Source organism: Aphelocoma coerulescens, chromosome 3 (genome assembly GCF_041296385.1).
Source record: "Aphelocoma coerulescens isolate FSJ_1873_10779 chromosome 3, UR_Acoe_1.0, whole genome shotgun sequence".
In the NCBI taxonomy this organism is placed as follows: Eukaryota; Metazoa; Chordata; class Aves; order Passeriformes; family Corvidae; genus Aphelocoma; species Aphelocoma coerulescens.
The window spans coordinates 32,018,984-32,045,489 of NC_091016.1; the positions used below are offsets into that span (position 1 = coordinate 32,018,984).

Consider the following 26,506-nt stretch of genomic DNA (forward strand, 5'->3'; position numbering starts at 1 on the left):
TCACCAAGTTTTACAGTCACTATGGGTCTGTTACTATGCTGTCACCTGTCTGCATTTATCTATTTGCCAGTATCAAATATATATGCATATGCATTTTAAATTCTACCCAATAAAAAAAAAGGCCAGTGTTACTAGATAGCCTTATGCTACCCACTGACATGAGCAAGGTCTCAGCACTTTACAGTGATTTTGATACATACGAAGTTTTTTTTGTCTCCTACTACAGAAGTTCTTGCCATACTAGTTCAAAATGATGGAAAGATGTGGCAAAATCAGCAGCTGTTAATTAATTGTACAGGTCTTGACTATTTTTTAAGAGTGGCTTCCAGACATATTCTGGGCTATTCTTCCCCCAGGAGCTGAACCAGATGTAAACAAATTAATTTTTAGCCTAACTCGCAGCATGGCTCGTTAAGTTCGATGGCGGGCATTCTGTGAAACATCATTTCAGATTCCAACATTTCTCTTTTGCCTATTGAAGCCTCAAGTTTCACCATAAATTACTTCTTATATAAGTAACCCTAAATCCTGGAAACTTAGAGCAAATACTAAACGTTTATTCCTAAATTCGGTTTGTTGGGGTTTTTTAAGTGGTGGCTTTGCGCAGTGTTCAGATGTCCACCAGACCCAACTCGGCAGCTTAGCTCTATTTACAGCAGAGTCTATTTAAACCCACGAGAGCAGCGATCGGCTATGGGGGCACCGCAGCACCCAGCACTGCGAGCGGCGCCAGCCCAAGCCTTACCCTGCCCAGGCTGAGCCCGAGCGCGGCACCGCGGGAGCCCGAGCGCGTCCATGGCGATGCCGATGCCGGCACCCCGGGAGCCCGAGCGCGTCCATGGCCATCCCGATGCTGGCACCGCGGGAGCCCGAGCGCGTCCATGGCCATCCCGATGCCGGCACCGCGGGAGCCCGAGCCCGTCCATGGCCATCCCGATGCCGGCACCCCGGGAGCCCGAGCGCGTCCATGGCGATGCCGATGCCGGCACCCCGGGAGCCCGAGCGCGTCCATGGCGATGCCGATGCCGGCACCCCGGGAGCCCGAGCGCGTCCATGGCGATGCCGATGCCGGCACCCCGGGAGCGCGGGCCCGGCCGTGCGCGGCGGTGCTGTGGCGCCACCTGGTGGCCAAGCGGCGCACTACGCCGAGCTGCTGCGGCGGGCCCGGCCGCGGGCCCAGCGCTCAGGCATGACCTGGGCATCACCGAGACTTAGGGCTAAACTGCGCTCAGACACCATCAGGTGAAGAGGCTGAAAGCAACTAGGCGTTCATCGGACATGTTCTTCTTCCAAGGACACCGAAATAACCGCGTACAGGGACGCACATCCGTGTTGTGGCGGGCCCAGCCACACCACATCCAGTTGCATCCCTTGGCTACAGAAGGTAACACAACCTTTCCACATCAGTATTTATTTTTGATGTCTCATTTTCATATCTAAACCCAATTCCAGTTCGCAGGAAAAAAAAAAACATTCAAAGCACAATAAGCATTTTTGTGTTTTAGACGCAGCAAGACCCTGGAGCACTCAGAATAGTCCCTAGAGCTGCCCCACCTGGCGAAAGCATCTCCCAAAAGCCAGCACAGAACACCTCTGGTACACTTCCAAGGGGCCTCACACTCCTCAGCAGGACCTCACTTTCCAGGCCTGCTTGCAGAGCAAGGTGTTTGAAGTAAAGATGAAACTGTTTCGATTGCAATGGAACAGCTGCTTCGTTTTGAACACAGCAAGTCTTCATATTAGAGCCATTTTATGAAAGTGGTTATTTGATTTAAAGGAGAAAAGAGGCATGCAGAAGTCTAACTAATGCTGTTTTCACGTGCAAAACAAGGTTACTACCAAAGTGAAAATCCTTGTCTTCCTCCAGAGGAAAATGCAGTAAAATTTAAAATGTACTCTAAAAATTGCCATAAACGAAGAAGTCACAGTTTGTTTTTCAATTAGAAACACTTAAAGATAAAAAAAGCATATTAATTTAATAATTAACATGCTACATCTTGAAAGGAGACAAAAAATAAACTTGGTATTACGATACAGGAGGTAAAAATGTGGGATAAAATGTAACAGAACTACAGGTGGCCTGCACCTGGATGAATGGAAAATACTAGATTTAGCTGCTTTACTTCCTACAGTAGCTGTAATAAACAATGCTCAGCTGAATGAAATTAGCAAATGCATTTAAAAGGAAAAGTCTCCCACTGCATGTCCCATTAAAAAAAAATATCAATGGACAATTAATCAATATAAAAAATGTAGTTCTAGCCTGAATACTGAAGTACTGCAGGGCTCCTGGACTCCTCACAGCAATCCCTGATTCCTTGAACATTGCTGGAATTCAGTCTCCCTGCCCATCCAGTAATGTGCCCGGCTCCCTGAGGATGAACTTTTAGTAATCTACTTTTCCAGATTTTCATTTTTGCAAGTGTCATCAGACTTCAGCAGATTTAGTATTTTAAGACAGACTGATATTCTCTCCTTTTGAATAGCCAATCTTGTGAATTCTGGAGTTCTGGAAAACTCTGGAGCCAGAGGTAGAGCTCTAAGAAGGTGTTCAATGAGCTGGGCTTGGTCCAGTGCTATTCTTGATAGTCGACTAAGTTCCCCGTGATCTGGTAAGGTGAGACGAGTCACTGATATCAGATGTAAAAGGTGCTTACTAAGTTGTCTAACATGAGTCAGCTTCTCTGCCCAAAAATTCACTTCCCCTTTATCAAACAGGGAATCATCTTCTTCCTTAACAAAAAGAAAACCAACAGTGATTAGAAAATGACCTGTGGTTTGATAACAATAAGGAAATCATAAAAGATATAAAAAAGGATATATACAGAAACAATGACAGTAGAGGCTGTCATAGAACAGCTTTTTATAATTAAAAAAAAAAAAAAACGTAAAAATTCATATGCCTTATTTTAAAGGTTTGGGAAAACACAGTAAAAAAGGTTCCTACTTTGCCAAAGAAATTTTACCTTCAAAAATCAGGCAGTTATGGCACAAGTCTTGGGAAATAGTGGAAGCAAATAGTAGCCCTAATCCTTAACATGTGCTTGCCTTCCCCTATGAAACAGTCTTGTATTTCACAAAGACCTCTGTAAGCAGTATGGTAATTTGCTATATCATGGAGCTTTTTGACTGGATTAAACGAAAAAAGGAAAATTGTATCAGTCAGTGAAACATCAGAAATGCACACCTAAACCACAGGCTTAAGAGAAGATTCATAATATATTTCATGGCTCACATTAATTGTCAACAGCTTCTCAAAGATATAGCTGCTCCTGCTCCTTCCGGTTTAGCTTCCAGCATTATTTTGATTTTTACAGTCTTTTCAAGACAAAAAGAACACTGTGTATTATACAGTAGTAAGTTTTACAGAACCAGTGTGGCAAAGCTCATCTTTACAGAAAGAATCCTTCTGAAATCAGTGACTGATGTAAGCAAGGCTGTTTTCATTGTGCAGAACCAGTCACATGGATGATGGAATAAAGTTACCAAATATTTAAATTTCATCTCTGGGAAAGCCAGCATTGGGAGAACACTGGTTTTGAATGCCCAGATGTGCCTGGCACCCCCAGCAGCAGTTTAAATTCAAGGGAAGCCATCATCTGCAAAAATATTGAATATAATTACATTTCAGCCTTAAAATGTTTCAGTCAACAATGCCTTGTGATTTATTTCAATGTTTGCTTATTGATCTCTTTAATTTTATGCTGGTATTACCAGGAAACAGACATAAAACTCTTTTCATTCTAAATAATATCCATGTGAATTTTTTAAAAAGACTGTAAATCAGTTAGTACTGCAGTGGCAATCATCATGTTTGATCAGATGAGACATTTCATTCTCTTCCTGCTGCAAGACTGCAGAACCACAGTGCTTCTAACAACTATAGAGCAACTGCTTGTTAAAATTACCAGGGCAGGAGTTTCCCCATCTCTTTGCAGGTCGCTGTCTCCCAGCAGCCACTCCAGCAGGATCAGGACACCAGCATGGGCCTCTCCCCACTGCTGGAGCAGCTCACACAGTATGCCAAATGCTAAATCCAAGGCCACTGGAGCATTCACTATCCTAAATACAAACTCTGTTGAGAGAAAATGTGTGTAAGAATATAGAGCAAGACCGCAAACATTTTCAAATAAAATCAGCACAAAAATGATTTCTTGAAAACAGATGCCGAACTTACACAAACACATGTAGAATGATAAATTACACTGTGAATAAATTAAATGAATGTTTACTTCTGTGCCACTTGGGGCCTTCTCTCAATTCCAGAATAATACATGAAGCAACTGAAAATGCTGATGCTTAATTCTTTTTTCTCCTGCCCATGTAGTGACATTTATTAATCTGGGTTTAAATACACAGATATGTCTGTTAGAAACATCTCCAGACAGTCCTGTCACTATTACATGGTGACTATTTTTGCCAAACAACAGCTATGCCTTAGATCTGATGTAACGTTTTCACTGGAACTCAAAACCTAGAACACATGATATGTTTTTAAAGGGCTGGGATATAAAACAAGTAATTATTTGGAGTGTAATCTCTTTATATATAACAAGATATACATACATACACACACATGTAAGAGAGATCAGGCACGAAGACAGGCTTAGAAAAGATGTCTGAGGAGGGAGGGGCAGACACTGTTTATGACACCATCACAGAGCTATATTTATACAGGTTTTGGCATCATGCCAGAGCTGTACACAAAGTCATCATCCACACCATATTTCTTCCCTAAACTTCCTCACTGCTCTCATGTGGGGAGATGATGATTTAACTCTTTGGGTCCTAGGGCTGCCTTTGATAACAGAGTATATAAAAATGCCAGAAGTCCTGTGTGTCCACAGGTAGGAGCTTCTCCACTTGTAACTTTAATGCAATTTTTTTTTCTTTTTAAAAGGGGAGCAAGAAGAGGACTGAAGGAGGAGAGCTAGTGGACAAGCCCCTTTAAAATCCCTGTTACTGTAAAAAGGATTTTGGCAAAATTAAACCTTGTCCATAGTCACCAGCAAACTGAAAAATGTTCACTGAATTCACTGTCTTCTAAGTAGTGGTGTGCCATGAGGACATGCCATTCTTGAAGGCTGCAATTTGGGAGGATACAACACAGCAGTCAGAATTATTTGGTAAGAATCCATACAGATGTGGAAGGCAAACCTTACTTTTTGTGTGTGACTGTATTTAAGCATTCCTCTTGAAAGAAAACAATCATCTACATGTAAGAGGCACAGCAGTCAACCAAGACTTGTCCCTCACAACCCACGTTCAGAGCTAGGGCGTGGGCACCTGTGCTGTAACCCCTCCTGAGGCCTCAGGCCAGCTGCAGGTTTTCTGGGGTACGTTGGCAGAGCAGTGAAATTCACATTAAAACACCAGGATTAGGCAAATACACATGCCAAGGAATAAGGAAATGCAGGAAACATCTAAGGGCGTAACAGACTGATGGAAAGATGAGTATGTGGCACTTGACAGATCAGGCAATGTACCGAGGACACTGGGAGGATGAATTAATATTTGAGACCATGAGGACAAAGGACCATAATAAGGAAGGGAGTGAAGGAGAAAGACCAGATGGTCCCTTCTTTATCTTGGAGTTAGATGAGGGTAAATGGAAATCTCCTTGAACAAGCAACAGGAAGGCAGGCAGTCAATCTCTTCGTGACACTAATTATGTTACATACACAGTTTGTCTCTGCTAGACAGTAAAATCAAATGTTCAAATCTGTTTTCTTCATGGCAAGAATTATCACTATATCAGGACATCCCTGAGCTTTTTCTGTGAGGGAGTGCTTGAGAAGTAGTGTAGTGCAATATTTCCATCCGATTTACCTTAGGTATTGGGATTTTTAGGTATTGTTTTTGCTGACATTCCATTCCAGGAATTTGTTGGGGGTTTTTATTTGGTTTTTTTTTGGTGTGGGGTGTGTGTTTGCTTGTTTGGTTTTTTTTAAAAAACCCCTTGCTTTCCCTGTTGCTGTGCCCCATTTGGTACCAGTCTGATACTCTAAATAATGGACACAATGGTTGTCCTCTTTGTTTTGGTTTGCTTAGGTTTAGGTAGGAAACAGTTTCATTCAAGTGCCATAGGGACCTCAGAAATACTGGCAATCCTCAGAGCTGAAAGAATAGAGCTTAAAATGGAGTGTGGTGTTCTGAGCCTGAAACAAACATCCTGGTTGTGAATGCTTACAAAATGCAATATTTTAAACTCAGCTCTTTTGAATTCTGATGATCTTTTTTGAGTTTTGTGATGATTCCTGAATGCCTACAATAATAAGTATTTATATAAGGCCTCTTGCTTAATGTCACTTTATTTGTATTTGACTATTTAGCAAATTAGGTGATTCTGGGAGCTAAAAACCAAACATGGTATTTCCCATTGCTGAGTTAGTTGCCGCTTTGGAGGACCAATTATAGATAGCACTGCCAGTTTCTGGGGTCTTTTTAACATTTAGTCTCCTTAAGTATAAATACATACAGTGATGCTCTCTTTGTGAATGAGAACACTGAACTGCTGAGAAATGCATCAAGAAATAGATTGGGGCCTCTAATTGTGGTATTACGTGACCATGCTGAAAACTACCAAGAGGCAGCAAAACAAGTAATGCTGAGGTGCTGCTTAGACTAAACTTGCTTGCTAGTAGTTTTTCACCAGCATGACACAGAAGAAAAGGCAGTTTTGTGGTCACAGAGTATAGCAGTCTTGTAGAGAATCCTACAAGTTGCAACAAAGGAAATGGCAGGTCGGTCTTTTTTTGTTACTTTTTTTCTTCAAACTAAAAAAGAGAAAAAAATACAAGAGATACATGCAAAGGAAGTATAGCACCCAGGAAAAGCATGAAGATCCTGAACACACTGACCACCTTTCTGTGAACTGCAGATGCCATTTAACTGATCAACAAAACTCGTGTGTCAGTTCTGACGCTGAGACCAGAGAAAAACAAAGCCACGTCACTTGGATAATGCTAAAACTCAGGGTTCTAAAATCTGGGTAAGACCCTGCCTACCTTGCAAAGGCTTTGTGCTAGAGAAGCTAGCACAGCAGCATCTTGGTACTTCAGGTGTTCAAAGAGACTCAACAACATATCGAAGTCTGGCAGATGAGCAATTTTCACTTCTACCGGCTCATTCCATCCTACTCCTGCAGAGTATCAGGAATGGCTCCATGGATTCTGAAATGCTTCCTCAGCTGCTGTTACTTACAGAACACACTGACATTAACTGACTTTGATACCAGTTTACACAAATTTGATGCTAGAATAGTTCAGGATTAGATTTGTGGACTGTCAGTGCTGTAAGGACAACAAAGAGATGTAGTATATGTCCAAAAGAAGTATATTAACTGTCCTAAGCTTGGAGTGCTGAAGTAATCCAAATGAGCAACAGCAAGCAAAGTTACATTGGTACCCATGATTTAATAGGTAAAAAACACTTTCACAGGGGGAAAATGTTCTATTGCTTTGATGACCTCCACCTCCAGAAGTAACTGCCATGGATGCTGTAAGCATGCACAGAATCTTTTAAGACAACCACAAAAGATGTGTGTCTTCTAAAAAGAAATGCATGGTCTTCACTGTTTACAACAAGTGCTCCTCACATCATCATCTGCCTGTAAAGGCAGGGCTGCTTTTCAAGAAGCCACGTAGACGCTGTGTTTGTGACTCATGCTGTGACTTCAGAGAGTGCCCTGAGCAAGACACAAGTTCACCAGGGGCAAAAAGGGCAGGTGGCTCCCCTTTCACCACAGCCCCCCAGGCCCCTGATGCTTACCTGGGAGCCAGCTCAGGTACTCTGCTGATCACCTGGTAAATGAAGGCTCAGAATAGCACAATAGGCATTTGGCAAGCAGCTCTGGCGTGTGGGCTCTTCTGCTTGGCTGGCAAGCTGAGCTGGTTACCCTGCAAGTCAGAATTGCTGTAGCTGGGGGCCGGGGAAGGGAAGATCACAGGACAGCAGGAGGAAGGAAAGAAGCCAAAGGGAGAGACACCTCCCCGTTCAGCAAGCTGTTAGCCCAAGTCAGCTATCATCCCCACCGTTCCCATCAGAGCCTTGCAAACAAAATGCTGAGATTATTTAAATGACTGAGTGTTAATAGCCTTTCGTAATGTAACTATTTAAAGTAACTGAATAAAAAAAAAATTCAAATGGCAGGGGCTCACAGCTGATTATTGCCAGAGGAACTAAACCAGCAAAAACCAAACCTGGAGATGTAGCTATTGCTATAAACTGAAAATACAGCAGAGCTCCTTCCACAGCAGTTCTACAGACTATCAAAACTGTGTTAAAAATATGAGTTTTTAAAATTTGAAAACATGCGTATGTTCCAACATGCAAAAACATCACGAGCAAGATAAGCATCTTACTAAATAAGCCACTACAGGGGTTGAAATACCAAAAAAATTCTCTATGACTTAAAACAAGTAGTTACAAGCAGAATAGTTAATACTACTCATCAAAATGAAAAATAAAGATAAGAATCAGGTACTACATACTTTTTTCATTTTGAGGAATTGAATTTTCATAAAGGGAAAGGGGTTAAGTACTGAAGTGTTTTAGTCTTTGTGAATCCGCCCACATAAAAATTAGACCTCCCACATACACATTCATATAGTCCAAAAGCTTTGATCATGCCAGATGTAAATATTTCTTCTAGTAGCCTATTACGTGTCCTCCAACTGTACAATTGTTCTCTGTTAAAGCCTCGGTAATATTATAGGGAACTGAAAGGATGTATTAAGAGCATACACAGAGATTTTAAGGACAACCATGATAAAATATAGGTAAAGGAGAAAAGCAGAACATATTCCTTGCCTAACAAAGCATTTTGAAATTGGTTATATATTGCGAATTGTTAACTGAAGTTCATTCTAGATCAAAGAGTAATGCAATTTTAGTAAACATATACTGTGTTCAGAACAAACAGAAAGAGAAGTGAATCTGCAAGGAAGCTTTGTGTAACAGCCCTGAGAGAAAATCTCACAAAGAACAGGGTACCAACAGTAGGGATGTTTTCAAGGCAAACATATAGGGTAAGTTCTCCAACTGAAATTGTATGAAAAGGATTTTAGGTAGACTATTACCCTTTGAACTGGTAAAATATCTTTTACTTTCTTGCACAAAGTGCTGCCCATTGAGGTATAAATATTAATAGATCACTATCAATATGGTACCTCATAACACTCTGGTAAATGAAGCAGTATTTTTACTTCAGTGGCAAGGATGGACATTTAAAGCAACAACGATCACTGAATGATTGCTTGACAAAACTGGGGATTTATCTCATGTTTTCTGGTACATCACTGTAAAAAATTATGACTATCAAGCAAGATATCAGGTTTGCATCCAAATGATGGCAGATTTAGCATCACGGTTGCTAATACTTGTAATATCAGATTTGCAAATGGAAAATTTCACTTAATCACTAATCACTTCTTTGTTGTATTAAAGATTTTCTTCCTTTTGGTGTTCAGTAATAATCAAGCTTTTTCTATTCTCAGCATATGAAATATAAGAGAGCCGAGTGAGGCAGTGCTGCAGATGTATTTTTTACTTAAAATACTGTGTTTATGTATGCCTGGACTTCATAAAACTTAAAAAGCCTTCAAATTTAAAAAGGAAAAAAAATCCCATTGGTCCAACCAAAGAGTAGAAAGAGCTGGTAAATAAAGTGAGGTTAGAAACTTCATTTCCTGTGTTGAAATATGTTCTACTTTGAGGTAGACAGGAATTGTGCAACTCCACAGCAAGACAATGCATAGGTATCCTGCCACCAGAAAAACAACTGGGCAGAATAAAAGCAGTAACAGTACATAGAAAGTAAAGGGGTGTTCGTACCCATCCAGTCTCTACAATAATGCTGGAGTGCTATCACCCTTCTGGGAACTAGGATTAAAAGAGGACCACTGAGAAGCAAAACAAAACAAAAAAAAAACCCCCAACAAACAAACCAACCAACCAATCAAAAAAACCAGAAAACGCAGAAATGGTAATTGCATCTGGATGGTTGGCAGATGGCTCTTGCAATTGCACTGTGTCAATTTAAGTTCCAAACATCAAACTTTCCACTTCTTAAAGTGACCATTTATGTAAAATCTAATATATAAGCAGATTCCTTTTCATAGTGTTTCATAAAATCAAAGGCAATTAGATCATTTCTATCCTGTATTCCCTAGATGACGTACAACTGCTTCATATGTTTTCCATTTTCCTGCCTGAGTCTGTTTTATAGCCGTGCTTTTTCAGGATGACTTTAAAAAGAGGCCCTTCCTGACATCACGCAACACGATGTCAAAACACAACACCATTACAAAACAAACTAATCACAACTAATTTCTTAATAGTTGCAGTCTCTGAGTAGAGCAGCGGTGATGCTGCTCTCAGCTTTGACTTTGATTATAAACAGATCTGAGTTAATAACATGTCTGATTAGCATGGAAACTTACAGCTCAGGACTGAACAGAAAATTAAAGTACCTTCTTGAGCAAAAGAGCACACACATATTCATCATCTTTTCATGCCCTTTTTTGGAATGTGAACCAAACAGTATTTTTCAACTCAGTAACTACACTATTTTTCCTTCTTAAAAAAAAAAAATATATATATATATATATATATATATGTATATACGTAAGATTTTCCCATGTGAGCCATGCTCCTGTACACGAAGAGTTTTATTACAAAACAACCACAGCTCACAGATCTGTCAGAGGAAATGAGCTTTTGGACTTTATCACTTACGTTACCACTTTTGCAGAACCTCCCCCCCTCCAAGCCTAATGGCTAATTCTAATTTAAACAGCAAAAAGACATTATCCCCTGCCTAAACCTACAGAACTCATGATTTTCCTTTTTATAAGGTAAAAATATTATTCAGCTGATTTTTAGAACACTCCCAGTGAGAACATATCTTTTTTTAATTCAGATTATGTCTTTACTGGAAAAAATGAAGGTAAATACAGTCTCAAAACTAGTATCAATAACTAGAATTAAATGTATGACTGAAGTCTCTTGTTAGGCACGTACCAACTACACAGAAGTTTTTGCTTAGCACTGATGAAGGTTACTGAATGTGAATGAGCTGTATGTTACGAAACACAGGAGACACATTTACCTCTGTATCATAGATGGAATTTTAGACTGACATCTGGGGAATGATGGTAAGAGGCTTATTATTTAAAGGATAAAGGAATAAGGTAAGAGTAGCTAATGAGTACAAAAAAGTACAAAAAATTCTTCTCCCTGCAATACCTGTAAACCCATATAATTTGGGCAGAATATTAAAAAAAAAGAAAAAAGAGAAATCTATTTTAAAAGCAGTAGTAGAAAGCCAAACTTTCCTTTATTGCTATGGAGTCACAGCCATGACCATCACAGCCTGCATGAGGAGTCTATCAAAATCCGTAAGCTGCTCTCCTGTTTGCTAACTCACAATTAAAATGCTGATATGAAAAAAACACATTTAATAGATTATTCACATGAGCACTCTAACATTTACCACTTCCAGACTCCAACACTGAGCACATACAATAATTTTTCATGTATTCTTTCTTATTTTTCAAGCATGACCTTTACATAACAGTGCCACTGAGTAATTAATAGAGCTAAATGAAGCATTGTCAGTAAATAATCAGTAGCCAGTCTTTGATGGATGAGCTGATTCTAATTCAGTCCATTCACTTTCAACTTTAATTAGTGGCATTGTATTCTAGAAAGCAAACAGTTCCTTCATCCATGTGATGATCTAATGTTGTATACGTGGGCTGGCAAAAACTAGTAAGGTGTTGACATAAATTTGGGAATACAAAGTGAAAAATTACAGTCCTTTCACATTTTCTATATAATGTAATTCATCAAAAAGAAGTAATGTAAAGTTCCCCGTGCAAAAGCCACTGATTTTACGAGTTCCAGACACACCAGTAAATCTTGCTAAGACAATTATAAGTCTCAATGCAAAAGTTCTCTTTCCTTCTTCTTTAATTAAGCTAATTCATGTGAATTATTAAGTGTATTGGTGAATTTTTTGCAAGACACAAAAACAAGCATAAAAATGCTATTTATTTCTACATGAGTACTGACACAACACTAAACTTTTTCAGTGCTATAACCCTCATTCTAGATGCAAGCTTGACTCAGCTGATGAGAACTGCTAAGCAAACTCTGCACTTTACTAGAACTTAAGAGTAATTTCAGATTACTGAAAAATGTTCTGATTTTTAAGGCCTCTTAGGTTACAACATGTTTTGATCTTGTTCTACACTTCCTCCTAAATGTTAGTTTACATTGGTATTTCTCATCCTTCTTCCAGCATAAGGGTGGGACAAGAGTTGCACATTGCTGTAAACTGTGGCTATTGAGCACATCTGAGTAGAGAAGACACTTGCTAAATTACTACAACATATCTGATTCAAGTGTATGTATGACTTACTAAATGAATTCATTTTTGAGCAGAATAGCAAAAAAGTAACTTAAAAACCTCATGAACTCGGTCTTTCCATCTCTTCTGATACCTTTATGAAATATTATGGGGGGTGACACTGCTTTTAGGATGGTTTATATTTCTTTTTTGTCTTTGTTTCGTATTACTTGTTTAAAAAGGGTGACATTTGAAAAGAAGTGGCCATAAAATTGCTCTTATGGAAAGTGCCCTAAATCTTTTGTATAATAATTTATGTAAAAAATGTTCATAATACAGTCTCAGCTTCTTTACTGGCCAATTTTCTAAACTCATTTCCTCACCAGGTAAGAGAATACATTTAAAGAGCAAAACTCCACTGAAACCACTCACTATATGAATGAGTGATGAAGAAAAAAACCCCAGCCATCCTTACATGAAAAGCTTCCAGTCCACAGTCAACATTGTCTGTTCTTATTCAGATGTCATCTAAGGGATGAAATGTGTGCAAAGAACAGCTCACATTATTTTTTATATTTTTGCTGATATATGTACACAGATACAGAATGCTATGAAAATACACTTAGGTTTGCAAACACTCTGTAATGTGAGAAGCTACCAGGACCACAAAACATTCCCACTGCAGGTGCTAAGTACAAATGACCAAGAGGATGTTCTTCCTTTTTTCTGTCAAGATCAAGATGCCTCCCAATGCCTACTTGCAAATTGCTTTCAATGCAGTACAGTGGGATCTGTTGAGAGTTTTCTGACATTCCAACAAAAAAGTCAGCCAGACTGTTGAGCTGCAGTTGTACAGACAGGCAGGTGCTGTTGATCCTATTCAACAACTCAGTGATTACAGGTTACTTATGGGCAGTTAAGTTCTAAGGAGAACTGAGGGGCAGTTCTCCTGCAGGTGTGTAACAAGTAAACAGCCCCAAGTCTCAATCCTGAATGGTAAATATCTATCTCTGAAGATTTTTTCAAGAGCATTTTCACTCCATGAGAGAACCACTGGCCCTTTTCATTGGCAAGATGATGCACCAATGATTTCACTTGAGAGCAAATTGGGTTTTGCCCTCTTTCAGAAAATACTCTGAAATGAGACTACACATACATATTCCTCACTCTACTACCACAAGTTTTGATTTACATTAAAGGCCTGCTGATCCTAACCACCCTAGTGTGATTGGGGCATTTCTAGAACCGGGACTCTATGTTTCTTCCCAAGAAGATGTTCACATTAAAGAGATCCCAGGAAGTTGTTCACACTCTTTTTGCTTCACACAGCTGTTGCCACCTAGGTGGCTTTGGATTTTGCACCTTTAGTGAGCTAGGACACTTCTATTTACATGGGCAACTCTACACCTCTCTGGAAGTCGCATGACTTACTTGTTATCTCTCTTACTGAAATACCTCAGGCGCTGGCATTTCCATACAACTATAGTCTAAACGTGTAACAGCTGGCTCAAAACTTGCTAGGAAACTTCTAGCAGTCATCAGGGCATCCTCTAGCAGGCTCCAAGAGCCTTGAACAGTGTATCTCCATCCCAGACATCAGTGGGGTGGCTCCCTGCAACTTCATCTGCATCTTCAGCAGACACAGCATTCCAGAGGCCTTGGCATGCTCAGGTGGATCACTAAGTTGTAACATGGTTTGTATGAATTACTTGGAGGCCCTCTTCCAAGTAAATTTACGGAAGGAGTAGGAGCTACTTAGTTTTGCATAAAGTGTAAATATATACACAGACTCTTTGACTGATAAATAGTATTCAATCAGTAACCAGAGTTCTTCAGCAGAAAACCTAACATAGATACCAATATATTTGTCTAATACAGATTTTATATTTGTCTTTTCCATATCCTTCAAAGGTCTTTGAGGAGCTGGTTTGTGCCTCTTCAACTGAGAAGGAAGTAAGATAGTGCTGAGCACTCTCCCCAGTGTGCTGAATGGAAGTGCTCCCTGCACAAGACAGCAGAAAAATGAAAACACTTGTGTCTCACATAATAATGCAGACATGAACTATACAACACCAGGGACTTCCCCATCACAGGGAAGAAATCTTTCTATTCTCTACACATTTAATACATGGCTTTGAACCTTTCTTATTCAAAATATTCCAAAATATTCTAAATAGGCATGGAAGACAGAATGGCTAAGTAACCTGAGGCTCTCAGTCATTCATGGTGATATGGAGTGCTTTATAAATCACTTATAACGATGTGCACGTAAAGAAGGAATGGCACTATCTATTCTGCAGGCAGAGCAGACAGTCGCGAAGATTAAAAAATCTTGACTGGTTTTAGATGTCTGATCTGAGACATTATGACCTGTTTCACTGAAGAGTCAGCACCCCATAATGCTTTAATATTCAAAATGTACTTCCCTCTGGCTTCAGCTGTGTGTGCTCTGAACTCCTGCAAATCATGCCTGCAAGGTATCCAGCTAAGCATTCAGCATAGTGACCTCCTTTCCAAACTCTGCTTGGAATTACTTGCTTACCTGCACAAAACAGCTCTCTGGGAGAGGCAGGAACAGAATGCAAATCACAAGGGCAAAACTAAACAGCTTTGGCATGTCCCTTCTTGTCATCCTGGTCTTACTCTCTTTATCACATTCAACTTGCAGCTCAGGTAGTAGTGCTGTTGGAGATGATTGTCTGGAACACTCTGTGTTCCTGATTCACCACCAGAGCAAATCTGCACTGTCCACTGAACTATAAAAGAACTTCTGTAAAAAAACCTGAGCAGTGATAATGTAACTTAACCTTGCTTCTTCATACATGCAGCATTCCAAGGTTCAATTAAAGTTGGATTTCCTAATATTTGGATACCTGACCTTGCAATCTTCTGAATATTCTTGGTGTGGGGAAAGGCTGGAGGAGGATGGCAACATGTATGTATAATCTGCCAAAAAGAAAAAGAAATCTATACCTTCATCATTTCGAGTATCTAAACACAGTCTGGACCAGAGCTACCTAGGCCACAGCTGCACAATCCTGAGGCAGTGTTCCTGGCATGGAGCATCCTCAGTAGCCCTGCTCAGAATGCAGGTAAGCATTTCAGGAGCAGAGAAATTTAAGCTGCTTAGTGAACACAAAAATATTTGGAGGTATTAGCTTTTAGGCTCCTTCCAGTCTCTACTGAATATGTGTGTATATATATATATCTATCTATATATCTATATATATATATATCTATCTATATGAAAAGTATAGCATTTTATAGTCCTATTTCTCAGTCAAATTTGTACATATTTTACCAAAAATATCCTGCATATCCAAAGCATATATGTGTAACAGCATTCAAAGAAAAGGCCTTCAATCTTTTTTTCATAGCCTGTGTAAATGTAGTATTTTCTCCTAATTTCCTATGCAGAATCACGTCCACAGTAACAAACCCCAAATAATTGAAGTTTACAAAAAAATACTCACAGCACAGAAAAATCTCAGAACCAACTAGTAAAGATTAACACAAATAGTTGAAAACCAGGATTTTGTAATGAGTGTTAGGCAACCCTAATAACAACAGCCCATCAACCCTCCTTATAGAAATATTCAGTTCACACAATTAAATTTACAAAACAAATTACAAAGAGACAAATGAGACAGAAAAGCAGAAGGCTGTAAGTTTACAGAGGTCAATTCAAGATCTGTTGAAAGGTGAAGGAACCACAGAGGATGAAATGTGAGGGCACGCAGAGAGGAAGGGAGCACTCAAGTGCACAGAAAAGAGTCACAGCTCTAGTATATTTCATTCAATCAGACTGGCAATCTGAAAGAATAAACAACATCAAATGGATTTTTTCCCCATTTTTAAACAAAATAAGGAAATCAGGAGGCATACTTCTGTGTATGTGTTTCCCACCACAACTTATGACCCAGTTTCAATACAGTTTGACAAAAAAGGATAAGGGAATCTGAAACAGTAGGTCTTGTTTCTATGCAACAGCCAGCTGGGTAAAGAAGAGACCCTACTGCTGTCATGCCTTTTGAAAGGGTAGAACTTTAGTCATCAGACATGAGAAAATTCACTTACCTGAGAAACAAATCCATGAAAATACCCCACCAAACCCAAGCTTCCTTCACTTCACTGCTCAAGGAACTTTTTTTCTTTTTTACTTAATAATGCCATTTGAAGTTACAGTCCACATTGTGACTGTAATGTGTCTTTAACATAAAGACTCTTCCTGTCTTTAACATCTTATTTTTCCATCTGAATATTTCAAACGAGTTTCTTGCAGGAGAGACCACATACTACTTCACCTTGCCATGGATGGCTCTAGGTAAGCCTTAATCACTAATTGTGAGAATCAAGTAAAATCCCCTGATTTGGAGAATTTACCTCTACCCTGTGACAGCCTTTCACAGCAGCATGCAGATGATCACACTAAAAACCAAAATATATTGCAAAAAAAGGCAGTTAACAAGCAAGGGCTGCCTGTACTGCCTCTACTCCTATGAATTTGAAATGAAACCACTGTTGAGTTCTACAGACCAGCCTAGAAAATAATTCAGTTTGTGTATATAGAAGTACTACTTCACCCTGAGATCCTTTTATCCCTAAGCTCTCCCTACACCCACTGTATTTGAACTCCAAGGTCTTTGCCAGCCTTGCATTAGGGGAGCATGAAGTCACTGACTCCAAAGTATCAAATCATCTGTATTTTGGTATATAACCTTAAAGACTATTGCCCATCTGAGTATGATCTTGCCTAATGAAATTGATTTACCCAACACACATTGCTTTCACAGAATCCTTACAGCTGGAAGGGACCTCTGGAGATCATCTATTCCAACCCCCAACAAGGTTGCTTTAGGGGATGGAAATCAATATTGGGAATATCTTTTCTAAAAGGCCCTTCACTAACACATTTCATGTGATCTTATTGCTATAAGCTTCAGAGAGCATGGCACATGCCTGTTTTCCTGATGTTTCTCAGAGGTGGCAGTGATGGAATATGGTATGTTAGTATACTATATTGCAAAATGGTGATTTACTGGAATATTTACATTTGGGGAATTTGAATTAAAGAAGAAAGATACTCTGGAAATCAAAATTTTAGTTGTGCTTCCTAACGCATGTACATTAAACAACAAGCTTTCAGTAAGTATGAGGAAATAAAAAATACTTAAAAGATCTTTCTTCTGCTGTTTATAATACAGGCAGGTTACAGAGAGCACCTAATCTATAGTCTTGAAGGTCTAGTTTGTAGTATTACAACATATGGGTTCTGGAATTAGGGAAGGCTAGTTGTGTTTGGGTAGGAACTTGTAAGTACAGCAAGGAGAAGCCTAAAAGTGTAACTTCAGTCTTCAACACCAACATGACATCAGTCTCTGCGTGTCTGCCCATGAGGGAAAGTAGAAGGGTAATTAACACAGTACATGAAAAAATGAATGGGTTTTATTAGCCCTGGTAACAAGATATTGTAAGTCTAAGCTTCACTGTGATCAAGCCAAGTGTGTAAGTTAATCAAGACCTTCACTAAAGTATTTCTGTTAACACTTTCATCTTACCAGTGGGAATTATTTATAAAACTGTTTTCCACTGCCTGCATGACAAGGTGATCATTAACACAGCACAGAGCATGTGAAGGAACAAAATTAAAAACATGCCAAAGTGTCATTACACTGGTACTGTAAGCAGCTGCCATAAATAATTCTGCTCCTCAAGGTGATTTCAACAGTCTTGCTTTAAATCTAATAAATCAAAAGCCCTTTATAAAAAGTCTAGTTGTCAAAATTTAAATTTCTAGGCTTCCCAAGGATGTTTAACTTTACTTTCTCAAGCATGAGAAATCAATTTGTTCAACCAAGCCAGTTCCGAGTTCCCCTTGTAAGCGCTCATTTGGAACTGATTACAGAAAAAAAAGCGACACTGAGTTTTACACATCTCAGGTTTTGAAGTAAGAGCCCATTGTGTCCCACAACTGCTTCCCCCCACCCCGCCTCCAACACACCAGGAATTAAAGTAACCAAGTCAGTGGGAAGGCTGTGGCACAGGAAATCAGTAATATAATAAAAACAACTTTCATTCTAAGGTGCTGCTTTGACTCCGGCACAGGTAGGAACTATCTTGGTCATTAAAAATTCTCAGTGCTGACTTACGTGAAAACAAGGTGGTGGTTTAGGTTAGTTTGCAAAGGTATTTATATCCTCTACCTCACTCCCACTCACAAACACACAAATAAAATTCTGCGTACAAAAATCAGCTTGCAGGAATGGATCATCTCCTCATTCATACTGAAATACCTCTGGGATCTGAGCAGGCATTCCAGCTCAGCCTTTATGAAGAACTCCATGTGTGTATGCATTTGCCTGCCCAAGGCTCTCCCAAGTCCTTCCCTTCAGAACTTCTAGCATGCAGTACTCAACTGCACTGTGTGGGAAGTTCATATTCAGGATACCAAAAATACCAGAGATGCTGGTCCATATCCATCTGGACTCCTGCATCTCAAGCAATCTGAGGAGTAGCAGGACGGTCGCAGGCTGTGGATAACTAAACCCTTTTTGTGCACACAGTTAGAATAGCACCCTATTTGTTCCAGCTTTCACCTGTGCCAGGCAGCAAAGGATCAAAAGGCTACCACCAACTTCCATATCCCAGTTTCTAACTATGTCTAACCCCTAGCTCGATGCTCTGAGAAGGTGAGCTCCTTATAAAATGAAATTATTTTAATTTGTATGCAACTCCCCTTAATTCCTCCAGGGTTCTTCTTTCCCTTATTCCCTTTTCTCAACTCCTAACCAATAAGCAATTCTTCTTGAAGCAACAGGATTTCTTTTCTATTATTGCTTGGCTACTTTTCAAGATAATCTAGCTTTAAAAATTACTTTTTAATAGTATCTGTCCCCTATATCGAATTACTCAGGTAGCCATTGTTTTTTCAAAAAAGAAACTTCTTGGGACATCTTTACCCTTTCATAGTACCAGTGAAACAGAAGAAGCAGTATTAATAAAAGAACTGCAGCAGCTGGTCAGCAAAATAACACAATTTGTGCCCAGACTTCACTTTTACAGATAAAGGACAAGCTACAACCTTTTAAGTGCAAGTTTCATTTCAGTATTTTTAACTAATAAAATTTATTTAAATAAAACATTTGATCCTTGGTGTAACAAGAGCTGAATACAATAGCAAAATGTCGTAGAGACTACAGGTCTTGCAAATGCCATGTCACAGAATTTCAATTACATCTCTAAATAAATCTGTTAAAATAATACTTCACAAGTCTAGATATGATTTAAGAGGTTAACATTTTTCTTGATTCTTAGCATGCCCACAATTAGCAATGCAGAATGCCAGCTACACAAACCAAACAAGAAACCAAACCAACAAACCCCCACAACTCTTCCTGACTTAGCTGTAAAAACTCACCAATGTAGGGTGAATAGTACAGTTTCTTTTCCCCTGGCCCTCCCTGACATTCTGTCATGCTCTTGTGGAGCAAAGCACTGACTCTTCTGCACTTCCAGCTTGTTTAGAGAAAGCACAAAATAGCTCTATTCAGAAGAATATGATCAGTCCTTCAGTTTTTGTTTACTTCTGCAGAGGCTGATTTCACACAGTTTACTGGCCTGGTTCGCAAAATTACTTTTTCAATGAAGATAATTAAGACTGCTGTCTACTTTTTCTATAATTAATCAGGAGTAAAAAGCAAAGCAACTTTTTTTTTAAACTAAAATACCATATTTATCTCTTAGAAATAAAGTGCAATGCTTTCAAAGCAGAAGATGATCAACAGTGGTGCTATTTTGCTTGTATCAAAAGGGCACACACTTGTTGAGCTAACAGGGACAAGGCTTTTTACACTTTTATCAGAAAACCTGGCTTCATAAGCTTAGGAAGTTTCATAAAAATCTGCAGGAGGGTGTGTATTCACTTTGGCTTCAAGTCAATGCTTCTTCATTAATATTTTACTCACACGCAAGGACTCCCAAGTTTGGGAGGTAAGCTGTGACTAACAAACAGCCTTACTCTACACTGGCATCAGAAGGAAAAAAAAAAAAGGCAGTCAGCAAATGCAGTGATGGGTCCCTGAGCCCAAAAGTAATCACCAAAGAGTTTTCTGAACAAAAATATTTAAGCCATATTTTCAGTCAACTCTTCCTCTGTATCTAAGGAAAAGAGTTAAACACCATTATTCAAGAGTCACCATTAAACCAGGAAACAATCTTCCTACATATGCAATTTTAAGACTTAATTATTTCCCAATCTTCCAGAAGTTTTCATAACAACAGGAGATATTTTAAGGATGTAAAAGTAGAATGCCACACATAACAGAAATACAATTACAAAGACACAAAATATACCTATTAGCATAAAAATACGACACAACTAGGCTACAGGTCAACTCTGCTCCTGAAACAGCCCTGCATTTATTCTAGCAAAAAGACCAGATGAATTCATTTACACTCCTAGACCTCAATTCTTTCATCCTTGCAACTGATGTGTAATTGTTACCTTCTTAGAATTACAGAAGATGTAAAAAAAACCCTAATTACAGCTTCTAGCCACAGTAAGTGTTTCATAATCTCTACCACGTGTCATTTTGCTCTCTGGAACAAACTTCTTAAATGTAAGGTCATCATAGTCACCAGGTAGTCACCAAATAGCACAGGTATTTGCCACTTATTTAGTTTGCCAAGATTTAAATGGTCATCATTACACATTTGTCTCTCCACATAAATCTTTCTCCATGAAGGTGCATGAGGAAGTATTGACCATTAAAAGCTTGGAAAGGATAAAATGATGGAGCCAGAGTCAGGGTACCTTAAGCAGAAGGTTCAACACCGAACATTTTAAGGAGAATGTTGTCTTTTCTTCTGTTTGAACCCTATCTACTTATGATCCTACAATTACAGACAGCTTAATGGTGTCTATCAGTGATGTTCCCTTCCACGGTTTATGCTACTTTTCAGTGACATGTAGCGCACTTCACCCTGCAGAGTGTTCTGGTCGTTCTGGGCAGCAGCCGCTGCCTCCCGCGCCAGGGCCCACGTCAGAGCATTCCCAGAATACACACACAGCTGTGTGACCTTCCCCCTGTCCTCAACAGGCCTTATCTAATGGAACTGAAGAGATGTCATCACCTTACAGTGTCTCTGAATACAAAGTCCTACACCGTGTTTGAATAGAACATGTAAACTGTTGCCGCTACTTTACACCTCTCTCTCCTCTGAGACCTCAAGAAGTATTGCTTGTAACAGGGTATCACACAGATTCCATATACAACTTTTTGAAAATAAACTTAAATTTGTAGAAAAATCATTCTGCAACAGGAGCAGCTCTGCTTTGCTGTGGTTTTTTTTCTGCATTTGACTGTACTGCATCTTTTCTGCCTGGATGGGTCTTGTCTATGTCTATTCTGCCTTCTACTGCTTAAAGGCTATTTGGATAAATGCCTTCCATTTAAATGCTAACATTCAGCTCAAAAGACTCCTCTTTCATAGAAGGCTTAGATTTTCTGTTTAGTGAGCTGCACATTTATTTAGTTACCAGAATGCAGTTATCAAGAATACTCACAAAGCGGAAGAAATCCTTGAGCTGATTCCAGAAAAAAATTTCATTAACCTTCCTTCCAATTGTCCCCAGTACATGGAACATAAACATATTTTGGCTAATATGATTAGCAGTTTTCCATTAGTAACCCAGACAACACTGTGAGAACTTCTGGACTGTGCCCAAGCACCCGTGGCATATCACAAGATCTGTCTGGGAGATTTTTCTGACCAACAGATTCCAAAATAATAAGCAATTCTCAAGGCAGCTTGAAAATCATCGGTGGCAATAAGTGCATTTAAAATGGTCTTTCCAAAAGGCTTTTTTTACCTACCCAGGACATTAGGAAAGACCTGAAATTCATCCATTTGTGGGAAGCTCTTCAACTTTCCACACCGTAGCAGCTGCATCACAGCAAGTCATGTGTCTAGAACGAAAGTGTTCAATCTTCTGTATGCAGCTGTAGCCACCCACCCACAGCACTACCAACCACTCCACTCTCAGGCTGGCTAGTGGAAGAGCTCCAGGCAGCAGAGTCAGCAAGCTCTTCCACAGCCAGGTTCTAACTCTGTGCTTTTTGTAACCCCCCCCATCAAACCTCTAAACAGAGGAAAATCAAACATCAGAATAGAGAAGAAAATGCACAAGTCTGACTTAAATCAAGCAAAGGAAATCTTACATCTATGATCTTGCCAGTTAATGCATCCTTAAACTAGTTTGCATGCATGCAATTCCCTAGTTTATGTCTGGGCAATTACCACTTATTCCTCAAAGCCAGGCAGCTGCCAGAACTGGTTTTAAGAGCCACAACTGAAGGAGCTGTCTGGGGCCTCAGAGGCCTATTAGCCTAACCTGAACACCAGGGCAATCACCCAGTGCATGAGAAAAGTAGAACCCTACGCACTAATCTTTGTCCAGGATCAGAGTAACCTGACATCTGTTTTATTCACCACGGTCCTCCCCACTTGCCTCACTGGAAGGCTACACCAGCACGGAAGTAGAGCAAAAGGTGGTCAATCTGTCCCCTAGTTTGGCAAGAGGATGACCACCCTAGTCACATGAAAAGGAGAGTTCTGAACAGTTTGCTGACATCTCTCCTTTAGATTTCATCAACAGAGACACAGCAACTTAAAGCGTGCATACTGCACACAGCAGCAGTGCACAGCTTCTAACCTCCAGGTATTTTCCATCTCCAATCCCACAGCACAGACTGAGCATTTGCAAGTAAACAAGTCTGGGGAGAGGGGGGTTAACTTGACATGCTCATGAACTAAAGCTTTAAGAAATCTATTTCATGCATTTACCCAATGACAAACATGTGGAAGAAGAGCTCCTCTTGCTACGGACAAACTTGGCACTTACTTTAATGAATAGTTTGAAAACAGTTTTAAACGCCAACAAGCAAATGAAGCAATGAATAAAGTAAAACACCTTTCTTTAGTGTTTCCCATGCAGTAGGTGGGAGGCTTTTACTGTGCAGCTAAACACCACCAATGTCAATGATACTTTTAGCATTTAAGCACTACCAATGTCCATTTAGCATTTCAGGTTTGCCCAGGAGTTACTCATAGCTGTTTCACTAGCAACTGGAGTAGATGAAATCTGAGCCACTTGTCCTGAAATGCTTCATGGACTAGTTGTAAAGGACATTTTGGGTACAAGTTTTGGGATCATGCCAGTCACCCATGATTTGCTGATATCACCTGTGGTGTTGATGATGACTGCCAGACCATTGTGCTGCATTAACATCACACAGGCTGCGTTATCTCTTACTCAAGTGATTTACTAGATCTTCTTAGGGCACATATGTATGAAACCTTCTGCACAGCTTGAGGTTCACCGAGAAAGATTTTTAGAGGATAGGAACAAGAAATATAAATCTGAGCAAGATTCCTTCTCCCCTTGTTTCTTTCAAATGTTAATACAGGTAGTCTGACTGTCCCTTAACTTTCCCTACCTCTGCTAAGGCATATTTACACCATCACTCTGCCAAAAAAACCCCCACACATAAACCTTCTTCTACACACATTAATGGCAGCCACACCTACTCTAGGTTCATGAAGAAGTCTGGTTTGAATTTACCTTGATTTTTACACTAATGATGTGTGAAGAAGAAAACTGAGGTGCAAGCAACAAGCAGCTTTGCTTTTCTCCATGCCAAGGTGACAGCATGGTTCACAAAAAGAATGGTCCTACCCAGTCAGATGGTCTGAAGTCTAAGTCTAGAGGAGAATTCAGAGACACCATGAAAATGTTTTAGTGCTTCCATGTAATTAAATGATATTTTTTCTTCCTTCACCACCACCCCAAGCAGCACATTTAAACTTCTCCCTTTACACATATTTATACTCTCTGGCCAATAAACAAAATGAAAGTTGTTAAAATGCTCCTACATGCCTGATACAGTAAGATAAATCTGAAAGAGTGTGGGCCACTAAAACACAGGTAAACACCCAGCAATGAAGACTTCCACGAGAACCTCAACTCAGTCTGCTCCATAATGCCATCCCCTTCCCAACAGAATGCCCTTCAGAAGGTGGAATCAGCTTCTTTAAACCAGCCAGCTAATAACATCTTTTTTTCCCTTGCTGGTGAATCAAAACAACCAGAACATTTGTCATTTTCACTGATGATTTTCCCTGAAGATAAAAAGTAGAATTTATCAGGAAGGGAACAATCATCAAGAGAAGAAAAGAGAACTTTGCATTGCCTTTTGTTTGGAAACTCCTGGCACAGGAGGAGTATCAGCTATTGCTTATTTCCTAAGCATGTGAAATGGGAACCAAAGGAACAGAGATAATACACCTGAAATTTTAGCCAGTGGATTAAAATAAACTACATCATGCTCAGAATTACTCAAAACCTAAGACAAATAGCAATAACAACATTAGACTGATTTTCAAAGATGCTCACACTGCACCCAGTGATGGTGGTGCTCAGAGAGGGCCATTTACCTGCCCTGGGCTGCACAAGCTCTGCTGCACCCACACAGCTCAGCCCAGAAACTAACTTGCTCATCTCTGTACAAAACTGCTATTTCACAATAAAAGTAGCAGAAAGTTCCTGAAGTCCTCAATTATATTCCAGAAGAGTATCTAGGCTGCTAAATCATTCAGGCACTTTCAGAAAATTTCCTCAAGTTTGCAAATCTAATTGCTCATCTAAGCGTAATTCAGTTCAATTTTAAAAATCAGCTAAATTGGTGCTAACGTTGATGACACTAAAAATGCTCTTAAACTCATTTAAAGTTAATTTGGTAATTTACCAGCATAAAGGTTAAGCTGACTAAAGGTACTTTTTTATACTGAATTTTATAGAATTTGATTGGCTTGGCTATAACAGTAGAAAAACAGTTTTACTCAAACTCCTCTAATACTAACAAACTCATCACCTTACTTCACATAATACTTCTCTAGATTAAAAAAAAAATCCATAGAGGAAAATTACACCAATAAATACAGTTTTTGTTCTAGCACAGTTACTTGAATTTTTCAGGAGATTTAGTAAAGCAACCACCAGTAGGGAAAAAGCACTCTTGTTTCCCGAACTTAAATCATCTTTCTTGTAAGGAGTAACCCTCTTGTATAAAAAATGCTGCTGTGAATAGGTCTAGACTTTACACAGCCATGGGTCACTAATTTAATTAGATTTCAAAGCAACTATTCTACCTTTACACTGAACACAATACTTCCTGTACCCTCCCTCATACTAAACGGAATAAAACAATCCCCCAGAGGTTTACACCTCAATGCATGAGGAAACAACAACAAAGTGTACACACAATACCTTGAGTTACAGATGGGGTTTATATTGTTCAAGTTATTAGGAAAACCTTAACTACCTGCTAAGTTGGTATTTTTAGCAAGGAAAACAGAAGCTTTTCTCCTTTCTGGTGAGACAGGATTCTGTTTGACCTGCTCTGCTCAGAAAATGACTGCCATCAGCTAACTTCAGTAGCTTCCCCTCCTAAACATGAGCTTTTGCACGTACTAAAAAATTAAAACAAGCTTCTCTGTATGAATAAAATAACTCTAAAAAGTGAACTGTACTGGTAAGAGTAGAAGTCCTTGCCTTCTAGAAGAAAATAGTAGAGCTTGTAGGGTTTTTCCGGGGGGGGGCGAATAGTAGGGTAGAGTGAGGACAGGAGCCCTGCGGTGTCTCAGCATTTGGCCTTTTGAGCTTTTCTCCTTCCAAACAAAAACAGGGGCTGCAATTTTCACAGGGTTCTTGTATCACGTGTTACCACGCATTTCTGACTCCACAAGCTTACTGCTTTCATAATCTGAGTGATCCAAAGCTGCATGGATTAGTTACCTGAGGAGATTGAGGGGTTTGCCCTCACCAAAAGCCAAGAGGGAACAACATGAAACCAAGTTCATATTCTCCTCCAGGAGCTCACATAGCATTTCAAAGAATTACACAAGATAGGAGCTGTTACTGGAAGTGAAACCACACTGTAATAGACAGGACCATTTGCCTCCAGTTTCACCATCTATAAATAACATGAAAATACCTATTATTTGACAGTATCATACCGCAACACATTTGTGCTGTTATTCAGCAACACACATGTAAAGGAAAAACATGCTACAACAACTCTCTGAACAGTCTAT

The 26,506-nt window shown here is 39.5% G+C and overlaps 1 protein-coding gene across 5 annotated transcripts in view; it reads right to left on the reverse strand.

Moving 5' to 3' along the window:
• Positions 1–1,395: 1,395 nt before the first annotated feature.
• Positions 1,396–26,506, reverse strand: part of THADA (THADA armadillo repeat containing) — a 162,745-nt gene continuing 137,634 nt past the window's right edge. For all 5 annotated transcript variants that reach the window (XM_069009708.1, XM_069009707.1, XM_069009705.1 and 2 more), the window contains exons 37-38: positions 3,909–4,075; positions 1,396–2,733 (exon numbers count right to left, since the gene is read on the reverse strand). In XM_069009708.1, the coding sequence (XP_068865809.1) occupies positions 2,395–2,733; positions 3,909–4,075 (506 nt within the window). In that variant the 3' untranslated portion in view covers positions 1,396–2,394. The remainder of the gene's footprint in view (positions 2,734–3,908; positions 4,076–26,506) is intronic.